The sequence below is a fragment of the Stegodyphus dumicola genome, chromosome 3 (assembly GCF_044657685.1).
Source record: "Stegodyphus dumicola isolate Sdum_Otavi_A_Nest chromosome 3, ASM4465768v1".
Lineage (NCBI taxonomy): Eukaryota > Metazoa > Arthropoda > Arachnida > Araneae > Eresidae > Stegodyphus > Stegodyphus dumicola.
In genome coordinates this window covers 35,999,461-36,023,250 of record NC_140770.1, presented here as the reverse complement: position 1 = coordinate 36,023,250, position 23,790 = coordinate 35,999,461, and the positions used below count along the sequence as shown (strand labels likewise).

The following is a 23,790-nucleotide window of genomic DNA, read 5'->3' as shown; positions in this document are numbered from 1 at the left end:
GGAATTAAAGAATTGCAGTTTTATAGAGTTAGATGAAGCAGATGTAATGTCATTTTACTTCGCAAAGTAAGTTGCGAAGCACTGTAGATTATGCAGTAATATATCTAGAACGAAAACTCTTCGCAGCAGATCAAGCATATGTCACATTGAGTCATGTGAAATTATTAGATGGTATATTAATTGAAACAATGGACTGCTCGCAACTCACTGGAAAGGTGCCTTGCAATAATAAAGAATTAGAAGAGATGGATAGAATGAGAAATTATAGACCACCATCAGCTTCAAAAGTTAGAAACGAAAAAATGTTAATAATGTTAATAAAAAGTAGCTGCAATAAAATTTTTCTTTGTTTATTTAAGTTTGACTTTAAAAAAAGTTATATTACTTGTTATTAAATTGATTTCTCAAATTTTTTTTACTTCAATATCATCTAATCCGATTTTTCTCATACATTTGAAACAACGATTAAGATCCGCATCACTAAATCCATTAAATTGTTCACATAGGTTACTCTTTTCGGGAGCAAGAAGCCAAGCAAGGAGTGAACAAAGTATTAAATTAATTCTTTTATTCGTATTGTTTAATTTACTTACCGCTGTTTCCCACTCATTTGCTATTATTTAGTAAGCAGGTATGATGGATGTGATTCCTTGGACAGAAACGATAACAATAATTTCTGTATCTCCTTTTATATCTATATGAAGCATTATACAAAAAAAAAATAATGTTTGCGGAATTTTCAAGTTTACAATTCAGGAGAAATTTAAACTTGAAAATTCCCCGATATTACCCCGATTACATATATACATATTATATGTATATATGTATTACCCCGATTACTTATATACAGGATACTACCCCGAATTTAACCAATGCCTAATGATAATGTTCTCTAATACCACTGCATTCGAAATAATTTAATTATAATCAATTAAATGTTATTTTATATAATTAAATATATTTTAATTATAATCAATTAAATATTATTTTATATAATTAAATATATTTTAATTATAATCAATTAAAATTAAATTATAATAATTGACCAATATGTGCTTCGAAGTGAAAAATATGTACGTTGTTAAGAATGAATACAAAGAGAAAACTTACTTTGCTAAAGTTCAATGTTTATTTTTTCGCCTGCAGTCGCCCTCAATTACCAGACTTGGGATAAATTCGTATATCTGAATGAAGCGAAGTTCGCCCAGAATGGAAGATGTGGTTATTTGTTAAAACCGGAGTATTTGACCTCAGATAAAAGTTAGTATTGTCTTCTTTTCCTTGTATTTCTATTAGTGCCTTTCCTTTGAAAAACCTGTATCACTTTTAAGGATTATCGTAACTAAATTTATTAAATATTTTAAGAGACTTCTCTCTATTGAATTATAATCAAACAATTGTGTAATATTTTTATTATAAGTTCAAATAACTGTAATTAGCGTTAATTTTTAGAATTAATACTGATTTTAAAATTAAAGCTGATTACTGTTGTTTGAACTCCTAATAACTGTTATTTAGCGTGTTAATTTAGTGAAATCGTTTTGTTTTCATCCCTTTTCCTGATATTTGCAAACAAAGGATGATCGAATATTAACACTTTTTCTTGCTAAATATATAGACAAAATAAAACAAGCATGCCGCAATGAAGCTACATGTTTTACTTATTTTTGAACATACGAATTGATACGCTTTAGACATATTCTTCTGTTACGGCACCACTCCACCAAAATTCTTTTCTAGGAATACAACCAACTTGCGAGTGATTCATTGGACTTCTTGAGTAGAATCACTGCACCATCCATAATATTTCTAGATGATCTACGAGTAAGGTAATATAAACTTCGCTTATTCAAATATTTATATCGAACTGTAATCGCTTCATCTCTAGCCTTGTCAAAAACATTCATCAAGCAAACCGTCGACTCCATCTGCAGGTATTTGGAATGTTGCGTATGAAATTCGAATGTTATTAGAAAACGACTTAGAATTCCGTTATGTGCATGAGGACTTGCAATTTTGGAAAATTGGAAGAGTTCCAATTCGAGAAGTCAGGACGAAGGAACTAACAAGTAAAATGAAAGGCCAGAAAATAACGTCATGTTTCGACCAACTATTACATTTCGCAAGAGAGGCAGCGTATTTCTGAAACATATAAGGCAGGCACACACATTTCGATCACAACACACACACACACACACAAAAAAAAAAAAAAAAAAAAAAAACATGAATAAGATGAACTAAAGACGAACTATGGCGGAAAAAATTTCTCCAGCATGTAGGTTCTAATTAATTAAAATTAAATTAAAGGTAAAAATTAAAGTTGCTTGGGTTTAGTAAAATACACTAAAAAAGGAATAAGAAAAAAATCCTTTTAGATCTTGCAACAAGTTCGATCAATTGAGACTAACATAAAATCATCGGAAGCCCATAAACATTGCACTGATTGAAAATAAAATAAAAATATTAAAGAGAACGAGACGCGTATCTCTCGGAATGATACCTGTGTGAGCAAATTTCAGCATTATTACACATACAGAGAGCCCTGCTAAAACATTACTATTTAAGAAACAGTTCCGTTCTACTACGGTTGAAAAACTATGAAAAATCAGCTTATAAAAGGGCATTCCTACAACATCATTTCGTTTCAGCATTGTTCGACCTAGAACCAAACAAATTGTCACTATCCAGTACTTTTGGCAGCATGTTATAGAAACTCATATTAGCATTAAAATAAAAAAGGCAAAGAATTAAGATACTGAGTGACTAAAATGTTAAATAATCCCCTAATAAGGTTCTGGTCAGCCTTTAGTTTTGATCACAAATAATATGGTTTTTAGCATAAAGTCAAAGAACTGCTAATGGAATATTAGCCCATGGCTATGCCGACTTCATGACAGCTTTAATTTTATTCAACCTGCAGAACTATTTCCAAGCTTGGGAGGATTTCTACAATTTTTCCCACAAGTGATGAATAGAATTAAGGTTAGATCATTGAGTTGGCTATGGAAACAAACTGATTTCTTAATGACGTTCTTCAAATGAGTTTGTGATCAATTATGCAAAGTGACAAAGGAAACTGTTCTGCTGAAAGTTACCACTGCATTTGGGATCATTGTAGCCATAAAGAGTGTACATAATCGACAACAATATTGAAGTAAACTATGGGTCTGAGGGCTGTTTTTAGATGTTTCAAAGGACCTACTGTATTTTTTAAAAATATCCATAACTAAGCAGGAAACGAAATTCGCCGGAACAAGGAATTTCTTATTAATCATCAACGGTCAAGACTTAATCTTGCTGGGCCCACAGCAATCGGGATTTACTTTTAATTAAAGAAATCATAGGTATCCTTGTCGGTGTCCAGCTATTAAAACTTTTCCATTGTAAATTACGTGGAGTTGTACTTTCGGATATTATTTCCAATTCATCTGAATTGCATTGAGTTTTAATTTGTCCTGTTGTTGCTGCGGATAGTATGTGACTGTCGCAATTACTCGGTTATATTCACCAGTATTTTATCATAAGAATTATCCTTACTGTTTGAAATGGTTTTGCTTAATTGTGAAACCACTCAAATCTTTTGTATTAGCAATTTTCACACTAACTGCTCTGACAACTATTTCTCATTAAGATCAGTGTGCTTTATGCGGCAGTTCTGGCTGTTACGGCATTGGAAAACTGATCTATGTTAAAAAAAATGGTGTCTTTAATAATTTCGCCACATAGTGTATTTTTTTAATTACAATCCTTCTACACAAAGAATCATGCTATTTAAGAGATAAATTCAAAAATGCTTAATCTATCCAACAAAATGTATAAAGTTCTGTTAGCTAAGAGGAAAAGAAATCATACGTAGCAGATTTTTACAAAGGGTAGAAAATAGGAGTGAAGATGGAAGCAAAAAATGCTCAGAAAATAAGGTAATTTTGCCGCAGGTAGGAGGTTATCGCTTAATGGTGAAGGGTAATGGTGACTAAAAAATTATTATATAACACTGAAACCTAATACTTTTGATCAATTATCTTTTTAAAAACACATTTTAGTTACAAAAGGCAAATATCTTTTTTATCTTTTGGAACCTGACAATATCACTTTTGTACTATTTGTTTTTATACCACTTCCTTGTTTTGTATCACAAGAATTTTCACCTTTTAGGTATCAAATGATAGCGTTACCCTGTATATATAGGGTGATTAAAATATTTGGCAAAACTATAAAGACAAGAAGAGGGGATCGAGAAACTATGTAAGTCATTAAACATGCATAGTCAATGACGCACTCATAACACGCGTTCGGCGCAATGGAATGCAGTAAGCAGATGGATACAAAAGGCCCAGCGATCTCCCGCAAAGTAAATTTGGACAATTTTCCGTCGTAGTGCGATTGGACAAATGTAGAAGGACCCACTTGACGTAACTTAATGAGTTCCAGAGAGGACATACCACCGCCTTTCGGCTGATCGTTGGGTAGCATTCTAGCCTACAACCTTCGTGCACTTTTCCAGAATGCTATCGAAAGCGTTTATTATTTAACGCAACATACCTATATCTTTGGTATGTTTAGTGTCGCAAAGAATTCCTAGATATCGATTTTTGAAGGGTAGACGACACTGCCTGCCACCCTTAATGCTGCGTTGTTGAACACCACAAACGTGTTGAGCAAATTTGACGGAGTTTAGCAATGGAATTTTCAATGAAGAATCCAGACTCTCGGTTTGTCTAAATAATGGTCGCTTCCGCGTAGGAGGCGACCAACCCAAACTGCTCAGCCTTGCTGTTGTGGAGTGGCATGTTCCTCCGCACAGATGCTATCGCGTGTGCCGCCTAGTAACGTTTAGTCATTCTGCGCACCAATATGATCAGTCAACGTTACCATTCTGTGCCTGTTGTATCGGGAACTATTTTTGTGCATGATAATGCCTATTCGCATGGTGCACAAGTCTCTACGCATTTTCTTCACAATATGACATTTCTACCACCACCGACCCAGTCGCCAAATTGAATCAAATAGAAGATAAAATCCGTTATTTTTTCACCCTTTTTCTTATGTAATTTAGTGAAATTCTCGACATGTTTTTAGACGAATGAAGTGGTACATATAACATTTTTGTTTTCCAGTTTCTTATGATCCCAACAAACCTCCATATCCAAAACGGCAAATCAACGTAACGATAAAGGTAAGAATTTTAAATAATGAATTACAAAATCATATTCCAAGAATTCTTACATATATGTTTATTTACATACAGCAAAAAATAAGCTAAAATACATTAATTTATTTAATGGTGAATTTCTATTGTCCGGGTCGTAAACTTCGGAAGCATATTCTGCCCTTTGTGTATTTAGCACTGATGACAATCAGTCTTACCCTTCTGGTCTATGCAATTAAGCATTAGTTGTAATTTCATTTGCTGACATGTTTGTCCGCATTAAATTCATTTCGCTTTTTTTTCGTCTAGGTTGTAAGCGCTCAGTACTTACCTAAGCCACCGTGCGCATCAGAATCAGATGTTGTTGATCCATATGTGTCTATAAAAGTTGTGGGTCATCCTGCCGATCAAACAAAAAAGAAAACCAGTTTTATAAACAATAATGGTAAATCAAACTCTCTACTTCTGAACATTCCAAATTTGTAAAAATAATTTATTGAAAAATGGTCATAATTAAAAAATATTTAACAATATTTGTTTTAAATATTAACGAAAGTTGAGATGCTTCAGACTATAATTGCTTTAAATGTTCTAGTAGGGACCCAATTTACATTTCACTCACTTTTTAGCTTAATTTTAGTCTTTTGTTTAAATACAAATTCTAATTAATGTACTAAATTTAATTTATATAGTCTTTATTATAATTTTAATTTGGATTTTACAACTTTTCTGAAATTTTTCCTTTGAGGTTTCTGTAATGAAAAATTTAGTAAAAGTAAGAAATGTCCAGATGGTTTTATTAACAATGCATAATAATATACTATTATTGGTAAAGCAAAATTATTTTAATAATTAATTACATAAAATAGTAACTGAAGTAGCTGAATTCTTATACGATAAGAAAAAAAATTTAGTTAATTTTTTTTATAAATGCCCCCAGTTCAGATCATTAGAATGCAGAAGATTAATAGAATGATATCTTTTTTGTTTAAAAGTTTTTAAAAATTGAAGATATTTTGATAATTTCCTTAATTTTTTTCCTTTTCTTTTTTCTAAATAAACATTTCTATGTTAAAATATTTTTAATGTATTTGAATAAAACCCTCAGCTTATTATTATTTCCAATGTCGGGCACTAGCCGTTATATCCGTTGGTCGCTACTAAGGACGGAAGCGGTGGTCACTTTATTATGAAGGTAACCTAATAGGTGGGCCAAAGTTGCCTCTTATGAAGGGACAGATAATTTACATCTATGTCATTACCGGGATTCAAACCTTGACCCTTCGGTACGCCAGTCAGAGTTACTAGCCTCTTTTTCTTCAAATACTCAAAACTGCTAATAGAATAACTGATTTCCTAATAGCAGTTTTTATGACAGCTTAATAATGCATAATAAAAGCAGCTTTATAATTTATCAGAAAATTATTTGTTTTCTGGGTGATACTTTCTATTTTGCATCAAGTTATTGTCTTGTGAAATATTTTCTCGATATTCACTACTATATTTCTGAAAATACATCGTTCTCATATTGATATAATTTTTACGCGTATAGCTCTTCTGTTAATGGCATTTTAAATCAACTAGGCTATTCTTTTTTAGCATTATAAGCATGACTAATCAGTTACCAATAAGTGGTGCAAGAAAACGGAATTTGCAAAAAAAAAAAAAAAAAAAATCTCAGCAGTTCTTTCTGTCGTCATAGACCCAAATCTAATCAAACTATTCAAGCTGCCCTTCAAATGACAAGACACATTTTTGGATACAATTTTGCAGCATCTCAGTGAAATGGGCAATTTTTCTGTTTAGAAGACCAAAATTAAATGATTTTTTTTTTCAGGTTTCAATCCAATATGGAATGAGACTTTTAATTTCGTAGTGAATGCTCCAGAGCAAGCAATTTTTCATTTCCTCGTCAAAGATCAAAACATAACTACTAATGCTTTGATTGGACAATTTGCTCTGCCTTGTTCATCTATCAATGAAGGTTGGTATTTTTTAAATTTACATAGAAAATTTGAGAAAAATGTCTTTTAGTTACCGTATTTGCCGGCGTAAAAGACGCACTTTGTTTCTTTGAAAATAGGTCTGAAAAACGAGGTGCGTCTTATACGACGATACTCAGTTTTGGATTACATTCATTTCTGGAAATTTCCTGTATTCGGAGTTATGCAATTTTTTTTTCTTGTTTCCTTGCGGAGTGTAGGAATATTACAGCCACTTAGAGTTCAGTGAATGCGCATGTGCGTCATCGACTATCACAGCTGAGTTCGTTTAAACTTTCCAATTTTTGTGAATTTTAAGTGTGTGAATTTTGTGAATTTTAAGTGTGTGAAATTTCTACTGTTCTATTTTCTTAAATTTGTTGCAAGTTATGGCTCAAAACCAACTTCGGCATTGCTATAACATAGCGTACAAGCTAGTGCTAGTGATTGCGTAAGCTAAAGAACATGGAAACAGGGCTGCAAAGAGGCATTTAGGACGGCCCTCAACTGAGAAAATGATAAGAACTTGGTGGAATCAGGAAGAGGATCTAAAAAAAGCAACTTATGAGCTTTAGGTTGCTTTTCAAAGATTAGGTATTTGCGGAAAGTATAACTTTGTATTTGTATTACTTTATATTTAAAATACTGTAAATTCATTATAATGATCAGTAATAAAGTTTTATCCTTCAAAAATGTGTATAAAAGGGAGTGCGTCTTATAGGCCGGTGCGTCTTATACGCCGGCAAATACGGTACTTCTTTATTTATAATACTTCGAGTAAGCAAAAGATCAGATCTACTTAAACAATGTTTTTTAATCTTCTGAAAAATTCATTGGTATTAGAATAATCTTTGCAAGGATTTCACAGATGCGTGCTATATGAGCGCCTAACCTTCCGTTTCTTAACCGAAAAAACGGATGCGAAACTTAAAAGGTGGCGGAAAGGAAAGAGCTTAATTTATTAAAAGGATAAGTATTTAAATGCTTCGATTACAGTTGGAAATAATATAGACAGCAACACAATATTCTCATTCTTTGAAAATAAGGAAATCGACAAAAAATTAAATTATATCATATTAAACTTTCAATAACATCAGCTGAGATTAATAATCCATAAGTCTTACAGCTTTCAATAACATTCAATTATATAAAAACTAGATGTTTAGATGTTTTGAATGACGCAAATATGCTTTTTTGTTTTGGCATTTTTAAATCTGAAAAGATCAATATTAGAAAATTACGAAATCTAATTTTTCATGAATTTCCCTAGTCACTATCCTTAAGTGTAGAATACTTTTATACTTTTAATTTTCAGAATACTTTAAGGGCAAAAAGTATCACTCTTGTACGACACAAATTGATAGGGATATTTCTCTCTAAAAATGGAAATCGTTTTCAGGAACTGAAGATGAATGGAAGAGTAAAATGTTTGCATTTGTACCTAACTAAAAATAAAATACGATTTAAGAAAAGGCTTCTGGTGTCAATAAATTAAGTCATGATTATTTCTATCTAGATCGTTGACAAGTATTGATCAGTATAAAGGTTTTCGAAAAAGATCGTATTCACAGAATCTTAAAGTATTCATGTTCTTAAGAGCAGTAGTAAGTTTCCGTACTGTTAAATTGGCAACTCGTAACGTCATAAGAGTGTTAATGATACATTTTTTAGCATTTGAAAGCTCATAAGTTATTTGAGTGAAAATATTTTAGCATACCGTTTGTGACAAAATTACAAATTAAGGGATGTTGAATCACTAAAGAATATTCCGTGAATGGCATTTAAAAGGAAAAAAAATTAACCTTGAAATTACTATAAATTATACGTCTGGTTTTAACGAAAATTTCTACCACAAAAAATATCGTCTGCGCAAACAGTTCGCTTTGGAGTGTCTAATCATATTTTTTCAAACTATTTTTGGCATTTGAAAGAAAGAGATTTGATTTAGAACACTGTGTTGTGAAATTTTTTTAAAAATATCCTTATCCTTATGTACGAGGTGTCTAATATGAAACTATCGCGCTACCAGATTAGAACCATCATTTACTTCTAGCAAAACGTCAGCTATAGAATGTTCTCTTGCAAAACGTCAGCTATAGAATGTCACTAAATCATGTGTACAACTTTAGGTACTAATCTTGTATTATATGATGCTGTGAAGGTTTTGTACGTGTTCAAGCCTATGCTAATCTGCTCGAATATCAAAACAAGGACGAAATTCTGTACCGGATCGTCACTTGTGATGAAAAGTGAATTTGACGCTGCTATCAAGGGAAAAAGTCAAATGGAGCTCCGGCACAAAAAGGTAATGTTTCATCAAGATAATGCAAGACCACATGTGTCTGCATTCACCGGCTGGACTCTGTCAGTACCTCCTACATACAAAGCCACGGCACGGCTGACACTACGTCACTAAAATCGTCCTTATCTACAGACAGCATGGTTGCCACATGAAGCCACTTATCGCTGGCACGAGGCAGGTGTTGACAAAGTGGAAAGACGACTTTCGTGACGTCAGAGCGTTCAAGCAACCCTAGAGCCTTGCCTTTGTATGTAGGAGGTACTGACTCTGTACGGACTCGAAAGGGATCTATTGCCTCACCCACCGTATAGTTCCAACATCGCTCCTTTGGACTTCTAGCTTTTTTTTTTCACATCCGTAGCTACATTTTGCTAGTGCTATCTTCCATCCTGCGTAGGATGTCCGAAATGAGGTTGATCTGTTTTTGGTTTCACGGCCACCAAGTTTCTGTGTCGAAGGCTTTGAAAAACTACCAAAACGTTGGCAGAAAATCATAGATTCGAGTGGTGATTTCTACGCACACTAAAGATACTGCTTTCATGTTTTGTTTCTTGTAACTTTATTAAGAACGTTTTTTGACGGAAAACTTTCGTTACAACCAGGTATTAAGCAACCCTTCAGGCATTTTGAACGTGACTTCAAATATTCAAAATTTTGAAATCAAATATCTCGGTCAATTTTTGCCCTATGGGAGGCAAACATTTTTTTAATATTTTTTATAACGAGTATAAGATTTATACCAGTCTACCCGGACTATAAGTAAAGGTCCAGCCATAGCTAAACGTATAGGGACCAGAAGGCCTCACAAAAAGTTATATTTCGTAATTTTTATAAATTTGCTTCTTTTTAAAATCTAAAATTTGCCAGAATAAGCATATTTACATAACTTAAAGGATTTTTATCACTGAATATATATGTCTGCGTCTGTCGGTTGCGTAAGTCAGATGAGGGCTTTTGTGGAGAGAGGTCTAAGAACTTTTGTGGATAAGATCTGAGAAACCTTATATCTAAGAAAACTTCGGGAATATCCACCTGAAATATTAACTTCAGTGTTTAGATCGTATTCTCATTTTTTTGGTCATATTATTAGCGAATAGCATACGGTGTTCAGAAATACTGTTTTAGCTTTAAAAAGTCTAAAATACGTAAAACTTCTGTGGAATATTCTGTGCAAAAACATTTTGCGAGTTAATTCTTAGTTTTATAAAATGAATGTTTACAATTATACCAGCATATTTTCTTTTTAGGCTATCGCCATATCTTCTTGGAAGATTGTAGAGGCCAGAAACTAGAGAAAGCAACGTTATTTGTACATGTCCAGATGTCGGAATCTGAGCAAGAATGAACGAGTGCCAGAGTGCCAAAGTTTCATTTTTGGTTTTTATGAACTTTGAAAAGCATTCTTCATACTTCTGTATTCCATCAAATCATGATTCAAAACGCCGATCAGTCTTATTTGAGGTTTTGGATGAATAAATGAAGGACTGCATAACTATGCCCTAAGACATTTCACAATTTCCAGCTGCAATCACTCAAGAGTAGAAGTAAATAACGTTTAACAAATATGATGTATTTTCACACGTTGACCTTTTATCATTAGTCATTTTTGAGGATTAAACATAAATAAAATCCTGCATTTATATAACAGAAAATAAAACGATAAAATGAGACATGTGTTTAGTTCATTTGTTATATTCTTAAATATTGTACTTCTTAAAACTCATTAATTCTCTTGGGAAAAAATTATTGTTGGAAAATAATAATATATAAATTAGTGCACAATTCTTGTCAAATATGAACTAACGCTAGAAGAAACATTTCCTCGCCTATATTTATATTGTGCACAATTTTACTTCTCTGATTTATATGACATTTAAAAGATACCTAGAAAGACAATTTTCTATTACTGAAACTAAAATTTAACCAAAAATAATTGCTAGGGAATTCTATGAAATTATTACATTTTTTCTTATTTCGTGGGGTGAAAATGTTAAATTTACTTATACATAATAATGAATGCAACATGCTCACATGCTCTAATTAAATTTAAAAATTATTAAGTACATATTATGTAGTTATGCAGTATTAAATTATCGTTTTGTTTAAGTCATTAACTGAACATGAAACAAACCCCAAATGTGTTAAAGCGCGATTTGTTTTTTTTCCGTAATTCTGAGAAAACAGCAAAATTATATTTTTTTTAATAGTGTACTACTTTCATAGCTTTATTTCTAAAATTTTATTATTTTTATAAAACTGCATTTTCTAAGGTATTTCAGTTTAATTTGTTACCTGCAGCCCTGTTAGCAGTATTAAATATAACATTTCTCACTTCGCAATATGGACAAGATTTGTCTTTTATATTGCTTTAGCTTTCATTCATGCCTGATTATTTTGATGGATGATCAGATTTATAAACAAATCATTTGCCATCACAAATAAAAATTTTATAAGGAAACTTTGGAGTTTAATTTTGTTAAAATTTAATAGTATAGGTAAAAAACAGAAATAATTTTATAAAAAATGTTACTTAGTAATACATTTAATCAACAGAGATCAGATAATTTCTACTAATTAATTCAATTACGCGATCCACTCCTCTCTGAGAATTCTTTCATCCACATTTATAACTAGAGAGCAGAAACTTCACTATCAGTAATTGTCTCAAAATAAAAAGTTATTACTTTGAAATTAATACCTTTCTTTATCAAGGAAAACTTTTGAGTAATACTATGACCAGAATCATTAATTTGACCATAATAACACGATTTTGAGTTTATGACACTAAAATAATTTTATGATAATATTTCATCGAATTAGCTTCTGAGGCTTTCACCCAATCAAATATTTTAATTAAAAATATTTTTCGTATTGGTAGCAATAAAAAGAATTTTAATGATATCATATTTTGCTTTGTAGCTTTATTCTAAAGTGTATTATCTCCGTGTTTCCTTAAACTTTCGACACAGACCCTTTTGTCATGATTCCTGATTAAGAAACCTAAATTTCATCAATAAAACAGCATTAAAATGAAACAAATATCTCAAATTTATTTTTAAATGCTCTGAGCCTGCAAAAATGAGAAATAGAATCATTTTATATGCATTCCAATCTTAAAGTTACATTTTCCCATTTGTGCATTCTACTGGAAAATGACACATACCAAATAAATAAATAAAAGTTAAAAATCTCTTTTACACGTGGAATTTGAGATGCACATAAAAATAAAACTCTTTTTTCACAGTTATGTATTTTAACTCGAGCTATATATTTTTAAACCTGAACTGGTTGCAGAGTTAAAGCAACTTAACCAATTTAAAATTAAGCAAATATTCAGTTTTATATTAATATTGATTTGGAAAAAAATAATCCGCATCCCGATGGAGATCTTCAAGAAGAGAAAATATTTTTAAAAATATAATTTTTGAGATTTTTGCTTTTTTTCTATTTTGATTGCCAGTTTGCCTGTTACCAGTTTTATTACCAGTTTGCACCAGGCATTGGCAATCTCGATGGATTGAATCAATTGAATAATTATGCTATTACTGTTAATTAATGCTATCTTATTTGAATATATAAAATACTTTGTCTACAAAAGTTATTAGTCAAATGCTATTCTTAAATTATCCTGCGTATGTATAAGAAATTTTGCTAATTTATGAGACTGACCTTTGTACTCGTAGTTGATTATTGATGATGACGATAAAGACAAATTAACATCCATTCTTGATCTTTATTTTTACAAAGGTATTTATATATATTTTTATCATAACTACTTAATTTACTTTGAGTTTCAAATGTGCACCGTGTTTTCATACAGCGAATTTTGAGGTTTATGTTGTATGGCCATTAAAGTAAAATGCTTAAAGCTTATCAATTTTATCTAATTTAAAACAGATACAGTCATTTCTCAGTAAACGTATTTGGAATTTTCGATTCTGTTTTTTACAATTAACTGAAACTTTCTTCTTAACTCGCACGAAACATTATTAGCCGTCTCTTTTAGCAATTAATTTTAAAAGTTAATTATTACGATTATGATATGTAGACTCAAAGTTTCAGGAAAACATTTTCTTTCTCTCTCTCTCATATTCTACTCAGACATTTATTTCCAACTTTCGAAGAAAAAAAAAAGCAATTATTTTTTCATTAAATGAATTTAAAAAAAAATGATATTTTCTAATTAATCATTAGGAAAATCATCTGTGATTTCGTTCAGGTGGGGACGATCGAATTTTAAAAAGTAATGTAAGATCGCAAATAATCATCTTCGATTAAAACGCCATATTTAATCAAATAGTGCATTTAAAGGCGATTTGTAGTTTTTTCGATTTAACTCACTTGCCTGACATTAACATCAGATCAAGTCCATGAATTTATCTTGTCAAGGGATACAGGATTACGCCGTTGCCATGTTCTTTGAAAGCTGATGTGGGACTTAGAAAAGTCTCTAAGGAATTTTGAAAGAAAATCCTCCTAGGGAAGGATCCGAGGGTCTCTCACCTATCTTCTTTGACCACCAAATCATTCCATAATCTGTTCTCTGTGTATTTTAAGTGCCACCATGCTTCAAAGACTCTGTACACTTATAGATAACTAAGTCCTTTCCGGGGTCAGACCCCGACCGAACGTCAGCCAGGAACGGCAACTACTGTACCAAACTGGGTGGCCAAGGTGATTCAACCAAATATTGCATTATTTATTATAATTAAAGTTTACGAAATGATTGCAGTTTAGAAGTATATTCTTAAATCAATTTTTGTCTCAATATGTAGGTTTCAGGTTCTAAAATAAAGCTCTGAAAGATAAATGTATACATTACCTTATCTCATAAAAAATTGATAACTTATCTTGCCAGACTCGGATAGCAGCAAATGACTTCCAATGCAGATGTTTAGAAAGTAAAGGTGAATTTAATATGCCGAGTTTGCGGTATCATAAAAAAATTGCTTAGCTGCTCTAATATACCGAAACCCGTCAAGTTTTGCTACACTTTCATAATATACCGTTACTATGAACAGGAAAAAGTCTCTTGGCAAAAGTAAGCTTTTTTCGTTTTGTGTACTTTTGGCTAATAATATTCTCCATTAATCGTACATTTATGCACTCACTTCTGTTTTTTCTGATCAAACTAAATTTAACAGCATAATTAATCATAAATTTTTATGAAGAAAATTTCTTAATCTATCTTTTTGTTTGAAAACATTTTGAATTTGATTGATATAAGCATCATTACCATCCATAAATATTGCCATAACAAAGATAATATTTGAATGCTCAGATTTTTTATTTTTCTGCATAAAGAAAAGAATTTAATCATTTATATGTTGAGTTCAAATTTTGATCATGCTTGAACAAAATTAGATGTTTTTTTAGGACGGTGTCTTCTGTATCTTCAATTTGTGCGTGTCTAGCATAATGTAAAACATATCATATGCGAAAGTAACAAAGCAATTAAAAATAGGAAGTAATTATAATTAATAGTTATTTATTTACGACATTGAACATGTCATTATCTATAGATATTGTTTTTATGCATCTTTAAATTTTGATATAAATAAGAAAAAAAGTGTTTTGTTTAAGTTTAATGCTCACCAAAATGCGGATTAATTACTATTAAGTTCGAGAAGTTAAATTGTTAAATATATGATTGCTGTAATTTTTAAAATTAAGTATAAACCTTTTACTGTGTATAATTATAGGGATCGGTACCCATATAAAGTTAGGTTTAGTAGTTTTTAAAATTTAAAAAGTCGCATAAGGGCCATAATGTGAATATTTTCCTTAGTTAAAGATTTCTGTACTAGAAGTGTATATAGAGATAAAGATAGATAAAGTTGAGAGATATGAAACCAATGCTTGCAAAACTAGACCGCCACAGGATATTTAGGCAAACGCGGTATTATGAGACATGAATTCTTCTAGTTAACTTTCAGTACATTGAAGTTCTTTTTCTTTGTTTTCTTTGGCAATGAACACAATTTGAATCTATAATAGCTGTGCAATAAATGAAACTCTTGAGTATTGTTGTTTAGCTTTGATAACTAAACTACCAAAAAGGTACTCAATAATGTTTACTTTGCATTCATGTTACAAAATACCAGTAAATTTCTATAGAACGTTTCTGAAAGAAAATTCTACAAGACCGTAGTTTTTGTATTTATTTTAAAATAAAGTACATAGGTTTAAAACATGAAACAGATTTCTTCCTCAGATCAGATTGAGAACAGAACGTTTTGAAATGGGAGTATAATTTAAGTATTTATGTTAACGTCTTTTTAATTACAAATGAATAAAAATGCACCTCGTATCCTATAACGATGGTGAATATATAAAGAAAAAAGCAGTGAATTTTGAAGTTCGCTGAATTTTTTACAGTGTACATATATCCCAAAAATTACGCAAGCTAAAAATTCACGTTTATTAGTTAATAACTTATACAGCTACTAAACTATGTTTAATTACTTTAAATCACTGTACTCATTTATATAAAGGGTGACTCTAAATCATTTTTACAAATTAAGAGGTTGATAGTACCCGTCCAGGCGAGCTATAATTAACCATAGAATATAGGATCGCATTTCGCTCTCAGAGACAGAAATGAGGAAACTAGAAAAGCATCGAGGAAGAACAAGGAGACTATCTTCTAAGGACTATCAAGAATAAATTGCATGCAAATTTGCACTGTGAAGAAGCAGCATTTTGCTCTTAATTGGTACCGAAGAAAGCCAATCAAAGCAAACGGGTGTCCTTGAAAACGGCACAACATCATCGCTTCAAGTATTACCTTAGTAACATCGTCCGAAACTTTTCGTGAATGCTATGGCGGAATATACGTACGAGAAATCCGCAGATATTCACCTCCCATAACGGTGAAACAAAGGGGTATGGACGCGAAGCACGAAGATTGTATGAACAGTGATTTTACTCTTCGGATTCCAAGTCGTCCAAACTTTTCCAGTGTTGATCGAAGAATGTGAGAAACCAGTTCAAAAAGCAACGCAGGACTTTCGCGAAATATACAAACGTCAGAAATGGAAGAAAGAGTTATCGTCATTTTGAGCACTTTCTATGACTTTTTCGTTAAACAATAAATCTGATTGTGCAACTTTTGGTCTCGTTCTTTCGCTTTCCCAACACTGCTGTAAGTTCAGGTTGGAATTCTAATATTGCTCTTTTCTGCCTCTCAGAGTGGAATGCGACCCTATGTTCTATGGTAATTATTGCTCGTCTGGATGGGTACTATCACCCCTATTAATTCGTAAAAACTATTTTGAATCACCCTGTATTGTAAATTTGTTGCAACGCTGATTTCCAAAAGTTGAGCAACAAAAAATCGCGATAAATCGGCTAAAAGTAGTTCTAAGTAGAAATTCTTGAAATTTGGATATACTACAAATAAAAGCAAGCTACATCGAGAAGGATTATGCAAAAGAGTGGTGTTCCAATCACTTTACATAAGTACAATACATTTTAAAATAAGATGTTTAAGAGGTAATCACTATTCAATGAACAACGCTATATTGAACAATTTCGAGATAGCCGAAGAATAAATTTTCCCTCGAACGGCGGGCACTATTTTGTCTCTTTTTTCGACACTGGCCACCCCTAAGGCCGGAAGTGGTGCCTATTTTATTGTGGAGGCATCTAATAGGCAACCACCGATACCTCCTATGAAGGAACGAACAATTACAATCATGCCTTCTCCGGGATTTAAACCCGGGGCCTTCGATATCGTAGTCGACTCCCCTAACCACTATTCTATCTGGGTTGCCGAAGCATAAAAATCAGTTCGAGGCAATGTTTGCTGACAGAATGTCATTCTAGAGCCATGGCCCGATTACAAGCAGATCAACAACGTGTCTGATGTTGCAAGATGGCTAAATGGAAACCATTCCGAGATAAAGCGTTAGTTGAACTAATTCTAATTATTGGTTTAATCTTTCGAAGACTTACCAAGTATAGGAAAGAATTATCATTTCTGCAGACGACTGGTATTTACGATTTAGTGTATGTCGCAACAGGACTGCAATTCCATCTCATCTTAGATTCGCGCTTATTTCTGCTACAGGAAGGACAGTATCAGCCACGACAATGCGGAAAAGGGTGCGTGAAAGAAGTCTGTATGCTATACATTGTGCATCCTGTCACCAGACGAAACCTTTGAAATGGGAACTTCTAACCTGAACTGATCTAACCTGAACTGAAAATCAGTGGAGGTTTGCAGAATGATTCTCAACATGTTTAGATATGGAAACATGTAAACACTCGATTATCTTCCGTCTAACATACGGGAAAGCTATACCTATGCAGGAGGTAGTGTTAGGCGACCGCACAGACCAAAATGTGCTGTCACATGGAACTCTTAGTTCTCAGAGGCACAGAGACCACATATTGGATCGCACTGTTAATCCGTACACTGCCTCAATTGCCGGTACCTTACTTTTGCAAGCAAATAATGCCTGCCCTCAAACTGATCACCTCAAGCAGGAATTTTTTAAAGAAACTGTAGTCCAAATGGAACGGCCAGCTCGCTGTCACCACATCAATCCCACTGAGAATGAGGGGACGCTCTCAACAGGCGTGTTGCTAGCCGTCAGTGCCGTCTCCATAAACCCCAGATGGGCTTAAAACTGCTATACAATATCAGTGGGCACCGCTACCTAAGCAGCTCATTAGCAATATCATAAACAGCATGAAACGTTGCTCTCAGGCTTGTATTGCTGTTCGAAGTGATCAGATTCACTACTGAGAAATTTTTTGCATTTAATTTGCACATCCGAATTCAGAAGATTTTTATGCTTCTTTTAATATCATAAAACGCATAAAATTCGCTATAATATTTTTTGGTGTTTTTAAGCTACAAGTTGTATAATAAACATTATCACCAAATTTCTTCCAGATTACTTGCATACTTTTTGGGTTATCATTAGTTCTCCTTTTGTGGCTTAACTTTTAAAAATTAGCGTAATATAGTTGTTACAATCGTGATATTTATGCGATTCTTAAAAATGTGTTCCACTTACTGTGAATATCTGTTTTAAACTGGATTTGCTTTTAGTGTATTAAGTCATTTATATCGTGCTTTTATTATTTAACAATTTCAATATTTCGGTCTTTTTATCAAAGGAATTTTAAGATATGGCTTTGGGCATTGCTGAATTTGAAATGTTTAACATGAATTATGCTGTTATCCTTTATTGCTTTCGATGATTCATAAACGAGCACATATTTATATCGTTAAGTAAACTGGCTTTGTGTGCAATCTTGCGTTGGCATCAGCTGTCATATTTTTTGCAAAATACTGAAGCGTTGATGCAGAAAAAACGTAGGCATGCGTAACGGCAAACCTCAAATGGAACGTGTTGAAAACTATTGCGTTTACTATCTACTGTCGGAGACTATTAATAACAACCGCTTCACGTGATAAATTGTCATGAAATTATTTACTTTAACCAGTTTATCTGGTTATTATTACTTATCAAATGACTGGGACAAAATGACTAACTGCTCGAGACGCAGGGACCATATCATCAACTGGTACATTCCAGGTAAAAACCGGATCCATCCACAGCTGAACAACGTTTTGAGCTGAAGCAATGTTAAATATTATTACTGCAACTGCATAAAAGCAGTGAAAGCACTGAATCAGAACACCACTGACAGAGTGGATAAGACTGCTAAACATCGGTAGTCCGATTCTGTTTCGAATGTCGGCGATCCAGTGGCTGCGCGAGCATTTTCATGTTTTTACTCATGTGTGAAGTGAATACCAATCACTTTTCTCTCTATGTTTGTCATAAAAGCCTTTCTTTTCTTTAGTTTTCATATGCCATAAATGTCTAAACAAGTAACAACAATCAACTCGTAGTGAAGCAATGAGCTGGCAACTGCGAACAAAAGTTTTCCTCAAAGGTACAACTTAGCTCATACATAAAGGAGACGCGTTTAACATGCATGCATATTTGCAGTATACAACAAAATTTTTGAAAGCGTCTAGATGAAAAATGTTTTCCTAAGATTTCTAAAACAGAATCTTTCAAAAATCTAATTTACATTACATTTAGTACAATGTAAGAGTTCATATACACTCGTGTGCAAAGTTAAGAGAATTTGCAAATTACGTCTTATTTTACGAAACGTATTGACCAAAGGTACTCATTATACCGCCGAAGAATTATGCAAATATTTAATGTCAAACACGTAAGCGTATATATGCGTGTCTGCGGAGGTGTGATTGTGGATGCGATACAAGTACATCAGAAGTTTTCGGCAATTTGTTTGCTCGTACTTTTCCACGCCATTCGCCGTATTTCTCGCAACAGTCGGTTAAATTTTATAAGGTATCACGTAAAATGCCTACCCACGAACGTATGGTTGACGAAATGAGATGAAAAATGTGGTAGATGAAGACAGACAAGTGACAAACTCCCGTGGCTACAGAGCTCATTGTAACAAGCACTGTCATCTGCAATTTGTAGGAAAGGTACAGGTAAAAGTATGGGAACACCAAGGAAGCGATGTACCAAGGATCAACTTGTAATGCCTTCCCGTACTAATCCTAAAATAATTGCAAGATATGTAAGAGTTTACAAAGAAAGTTTGAGGAGATGAGCAACTGAAGCTTTTCAAAGAATGTAGAGTTTACCTATTAAAGCTTCGTTCAGACGGGGGCGTAAAGGGCATAAGTGGTTAAAGCCGAGCTCCGTTGCCAAGGCAACCCGTCTGTGCTGCGTCACAAAATCTGGTTTAGGGCTCGTGGCATAGGGGTCAAAGTTTTCAACTTTACACCGAGTTTGGGATAAGCGTCGAACAATCAGAGCGAAGCTAAAACGAAGCGGCGTTCTACAGAAGATTTCGCTGCCACAAAACAAGCAGAGCGAGCGGGGGAAGTCAATCGAGCAGGAGAACAGCGCGGGAAAGTTGTAGACACATCCACGCACGCGCAAATTTAGCTTCTCCCATTGGCCACGGCTTACACACCATTCTCGCAAGTGTGAACGGAATTCCCGTATTTTATGCCCTTATGACTATGCCTCTATGCCCTTTACGCCGCCGTCTGAACGCAGCCTCAGGTACACTGTGCAATCCCGAGAATATAGAAAATAATTTGATAAGAAACCAACACTGTTTTAAAAAAGGTACTTAAAATGGTATGCTGAGGCAGGTTATTACAGTTCATTAAGTTCACAAGTGGAATCCTTTTGAGCATATTCACAGGATATCAAAGTTTATTAAATTTATGCACGCCGAGGAACTTGACAATGATCTAGACTATAGGAAGAGAGTCGTTGCATATTTTTTTTGGAACTTAGGATATTGACGTTTATCTTTAATTAAAAACTTTTGGAATGCCAGGAAATCAGTTTGTGGGGATTTGATGTGATTATCCTCAGTTAAGGGACACGAGAAAGCGATCAGGAGTTCTCTGTTCCCCACATACACAGATGTCGGAGATCACCATATTTCTTTCTTAGAAATATGTGGGAAATTGTCCGTGTCCTGTTATATTGTAATTCAATGAAGGATTCGAGTACAATGATGCGAAGCTTACACTGGGGCTCAAATTATATGTACACCTTCCCTGTAAAGCATTATTCCACAAACCTGGCCAATATTTTGAAGCAAGTTGTTTTAAGTTGGTATTTGAAATTTGATCAAAACTATGGAAGGATGATTTGGATACCATCTAGACTAAGAGCTCTCTGACTTGACTCTCTTTGGCTAATTCATCTGCCTGATCATTACTAAAATTATTTGGGGATTTAAGCCCCATTTATATCAATACATGCGTAGTAGGTAATTAGCTATTGTTATTGTACGAAATGTTTGATAGATGAGGAATCCAGGAGAATTTTTTGTCGACTGTTAACCCAAGGTACTTGATTATATCCGCAAACTTGCTTTTTGATTATTTCGCCCTGGTTTATGGATTACTAAGACTTAAGACTTACTATGTAAGATTTGCAGTTTTTGAATTTTGTAAAGTTGGTTATATATCTGAAGTGTTTCATTACAGCTTACAAGGTACTTCTCCTGCCTTCTTAGCATGCCTTTGTGGCGTAGTGGTCAGCACGCTCGACGCAAATTTGAGAGGTCCGTGATTCTGTTTCTGCGACGGCATTGCTCTTTTTTCATCACTCCTGCTTCGAAATAACCTAATAGCTCTACAGTGGCGCCTGAACTAAAACAAAGGTGGTGGATGATGATTCTCCATCCCCCAGAATTTGGCGATTGGGTCCCCTAATCCCCAGTTGCCCTTTAAAAGAGGGAGTATATAAGGTATTTCTCCCACCTTCTTAGCATGCCTTCGTGGTCAGCACCCTTGAGGCGAGCTTGAGAAGTCCGTGGTTCCAGTCGCATTTCTCATTTTTCATATCTTCTGCTTTCAAAAAATACCTAATGTCTCTACAAGATATCCAGTAATTTGTTTCTGGCATGACCGCTGATAATAAAAGCAATATAGTCTGAAAAAGCGACAGTTTTTGAATGTTCTGGCCATGGATAGGCAATGATGTTTTTGAAACTGATATTCCAGAGATCTACTTTTTTGCAAGACCCCTGGAAACATCATAATTTCCGTGTTGCTGTAAATAATTATACTTGTCCTATTTCTGAAATAATTTTGAATAATTAGGAACAAATTTTGAGGATATTTAAGATGACACGGAGATTGTAAAACTCTTGGCCACAACAAAGAATCAAAAGCTAATTTAAGTCGACATATATTATTGCAGAATGAAGTTTGTTGATTTTATTGTTTTTGATTTGTTGAAGAGCTGAATAAATAGCATGACTTGTTGAAAGTAAGCTTTGAAACCTAAACTAGTTATGCCAGCCTAACTGCATGCCAGCTCCATGACATAAGGCTGCCCCATGTTTATGTCCTGCTCACTGCAGTACACAAGAGACCGCATTTAGCATGGTAGAAACAACATGCGCCTTGGACCAGACGTTAATGGAGCACTACGCCTTTTAGTGATGAGTCAGGATTGAGACTAGATACTGATTCTCATCGTACCTGTATCTAGAGAGAAACTGGAACACAATTCCATTTTTCCCTCATCACGGGAAAGGTGGTGGAGGTGTAATGGTTTAAGTAGGCATTATGTTGGGCGGCCGCACTCTCCTGTGTGTGTTTGACAAAGGCTTCCTGACTACCATGAGATGTAGAGAGATTTTAGTGCCCTATGTTATCGACTTTTTAAGGGCGGAGTTAGGCCCAGACTTCTGTTTATGGAAGACAACTCTCGTCCATATAGGGCTCAGCTAGTCGACGGATAATGGAAAGTGAAGATTGACTAGCCATATCGCCTGACTTTAATTCTATAGTGCATTTTCGGAACGTTCTTGGGAGGAAAATTTCATCTCGAAATTCCGGAGTTGAAAACTGACTTGCTGCAGGAGTGGGATCAATTGCCACAGGGATTCCATAACTGTCTCCTGCCGAGTATGCAGTCACGCTACGTGACCTGTCTGGCTGTAAGAGAGAGCCATATCCCATATTAGATTTGTGGGATGGCATCGTTCATTATAATCGGATAGCGCGACGAGCTGTGAGAATAAATCTTTTACTTTCTCGATGATAGAAGGCAGACGATTCCGCCATTAAGACGATGACGCGATTAAAAGATGTTTGAATGTAAAGATGATTCCTTCTCTTCATCTGTAAATAATCTCACCTATTTCCTTCTACGTATGTAATTACTTTGTAGTTTGTTGCAACTATTCATGTTTCATTAAATATTCAAGTTATTTGTAAATCGGACTAGTTTATTAGCCCCTAGACAGCCACCTAAGAAGTAAGTTTACAAACATCATATTCCTAGACAGTAAGTACCGATTCTACAGATTTCGGCGCTCAGGCCGCGATGAGCCTAGGAAGAATCATGATGAATATTACAAAAGGAAAGAAGTAAGTTTTGTTTCGATTATTTCCACATTGTTACTTCTAAGAATAGTGTTCTGCGATACTGTGAATTAAGATGACAACCTTAAATTCTATTCCTAGAATTTCAAATTCTTTAATGACTGGGCCTACTAAGTCAATTAAACTTTTACATCAAATTGTGTTTGGAACTTTAGGTGATCGAAAAAATAGAGCTAGATTGCGTAACTTTTGTGGTTTTCCATCTGATTTTAATATTGAAGAAACAAAACAAAAATTACTTAAAACTCTTACTGCAAATGATTTTATTTCTGTGTGTAATTTGTTACATCTTAATTATGATTCAAATCCTGATAAAAACTGTGATTTAATATTGAATAGTCTTTGTGATTTTAAGCTTTTAAAATCCGAAAGTGATGATGATGATGAGTTATCTGAAAACGAAAGTGTTTATGATTCTGATAAAAAT

General features: G+C 33.7%; 2 protein-coding genes across 2 annotated transcripts in view; both read left to right on the top strand.

The window, feature by feature from the left end:
* Positions 1 to 11,103, top strand: part of LOC118179919 (1-phosphatidylinositol 4,5-bisphosphate phosphodiesterase zeta-1-like) — a 100,402-nt gene extending 89,299 nt beyond the window's left edge. Inside the window, exons 18-22 of the mRNA XM_085812761.1 lie at positions 1,147 to 1,260; positions 5,118 to 5,176; positions 5,459 to 5,594; positions 6,987 to 7,133; positions 10,681 to 11,103. Coding sequence (XP_085668887.1) covers positions 1,147 to 1,260; positions 5,118 to 5,176; positions 5,459 to 5,594; positions 6,987 to 7,133; positions 10,681 to 10,778 — 554 coding nt within the window. The 3' untranslated portion in view covers positions 10,779 to 11,103. The remainder of the gene's footprint in view (positions 1 to 1,146; positions 1,261 to 5,117; positions 5,177 to 5,458; positions 5,595 to 6,986; positions 7,134 to 10,680) is intronic.
* Positions 11,104 to 14,316: 3,213 nt separating this feature from the next.
* The window catches only part of LOC118195068 (1-phosphatidylinositol 4,5-bisphosphate phosphodiesterase zeta-1-like), a 139,603-nt gene continuing 130,129 nt past the window's right edge, over positions 14,317 to 23,790 (top strand). The window contains exon 1 of the mRNA XM_085812760.1: positions 14,317 to 14,474. Coding sequence (XP_085668886.1) covers positions 14,447 to 14,474 — 28 coding nt within the window. The 5' untranslated portion in view covers positions 14,317 to 14,446. The remainder of the gene's footprint in view (positions 14,475 to 23,790) is intronic.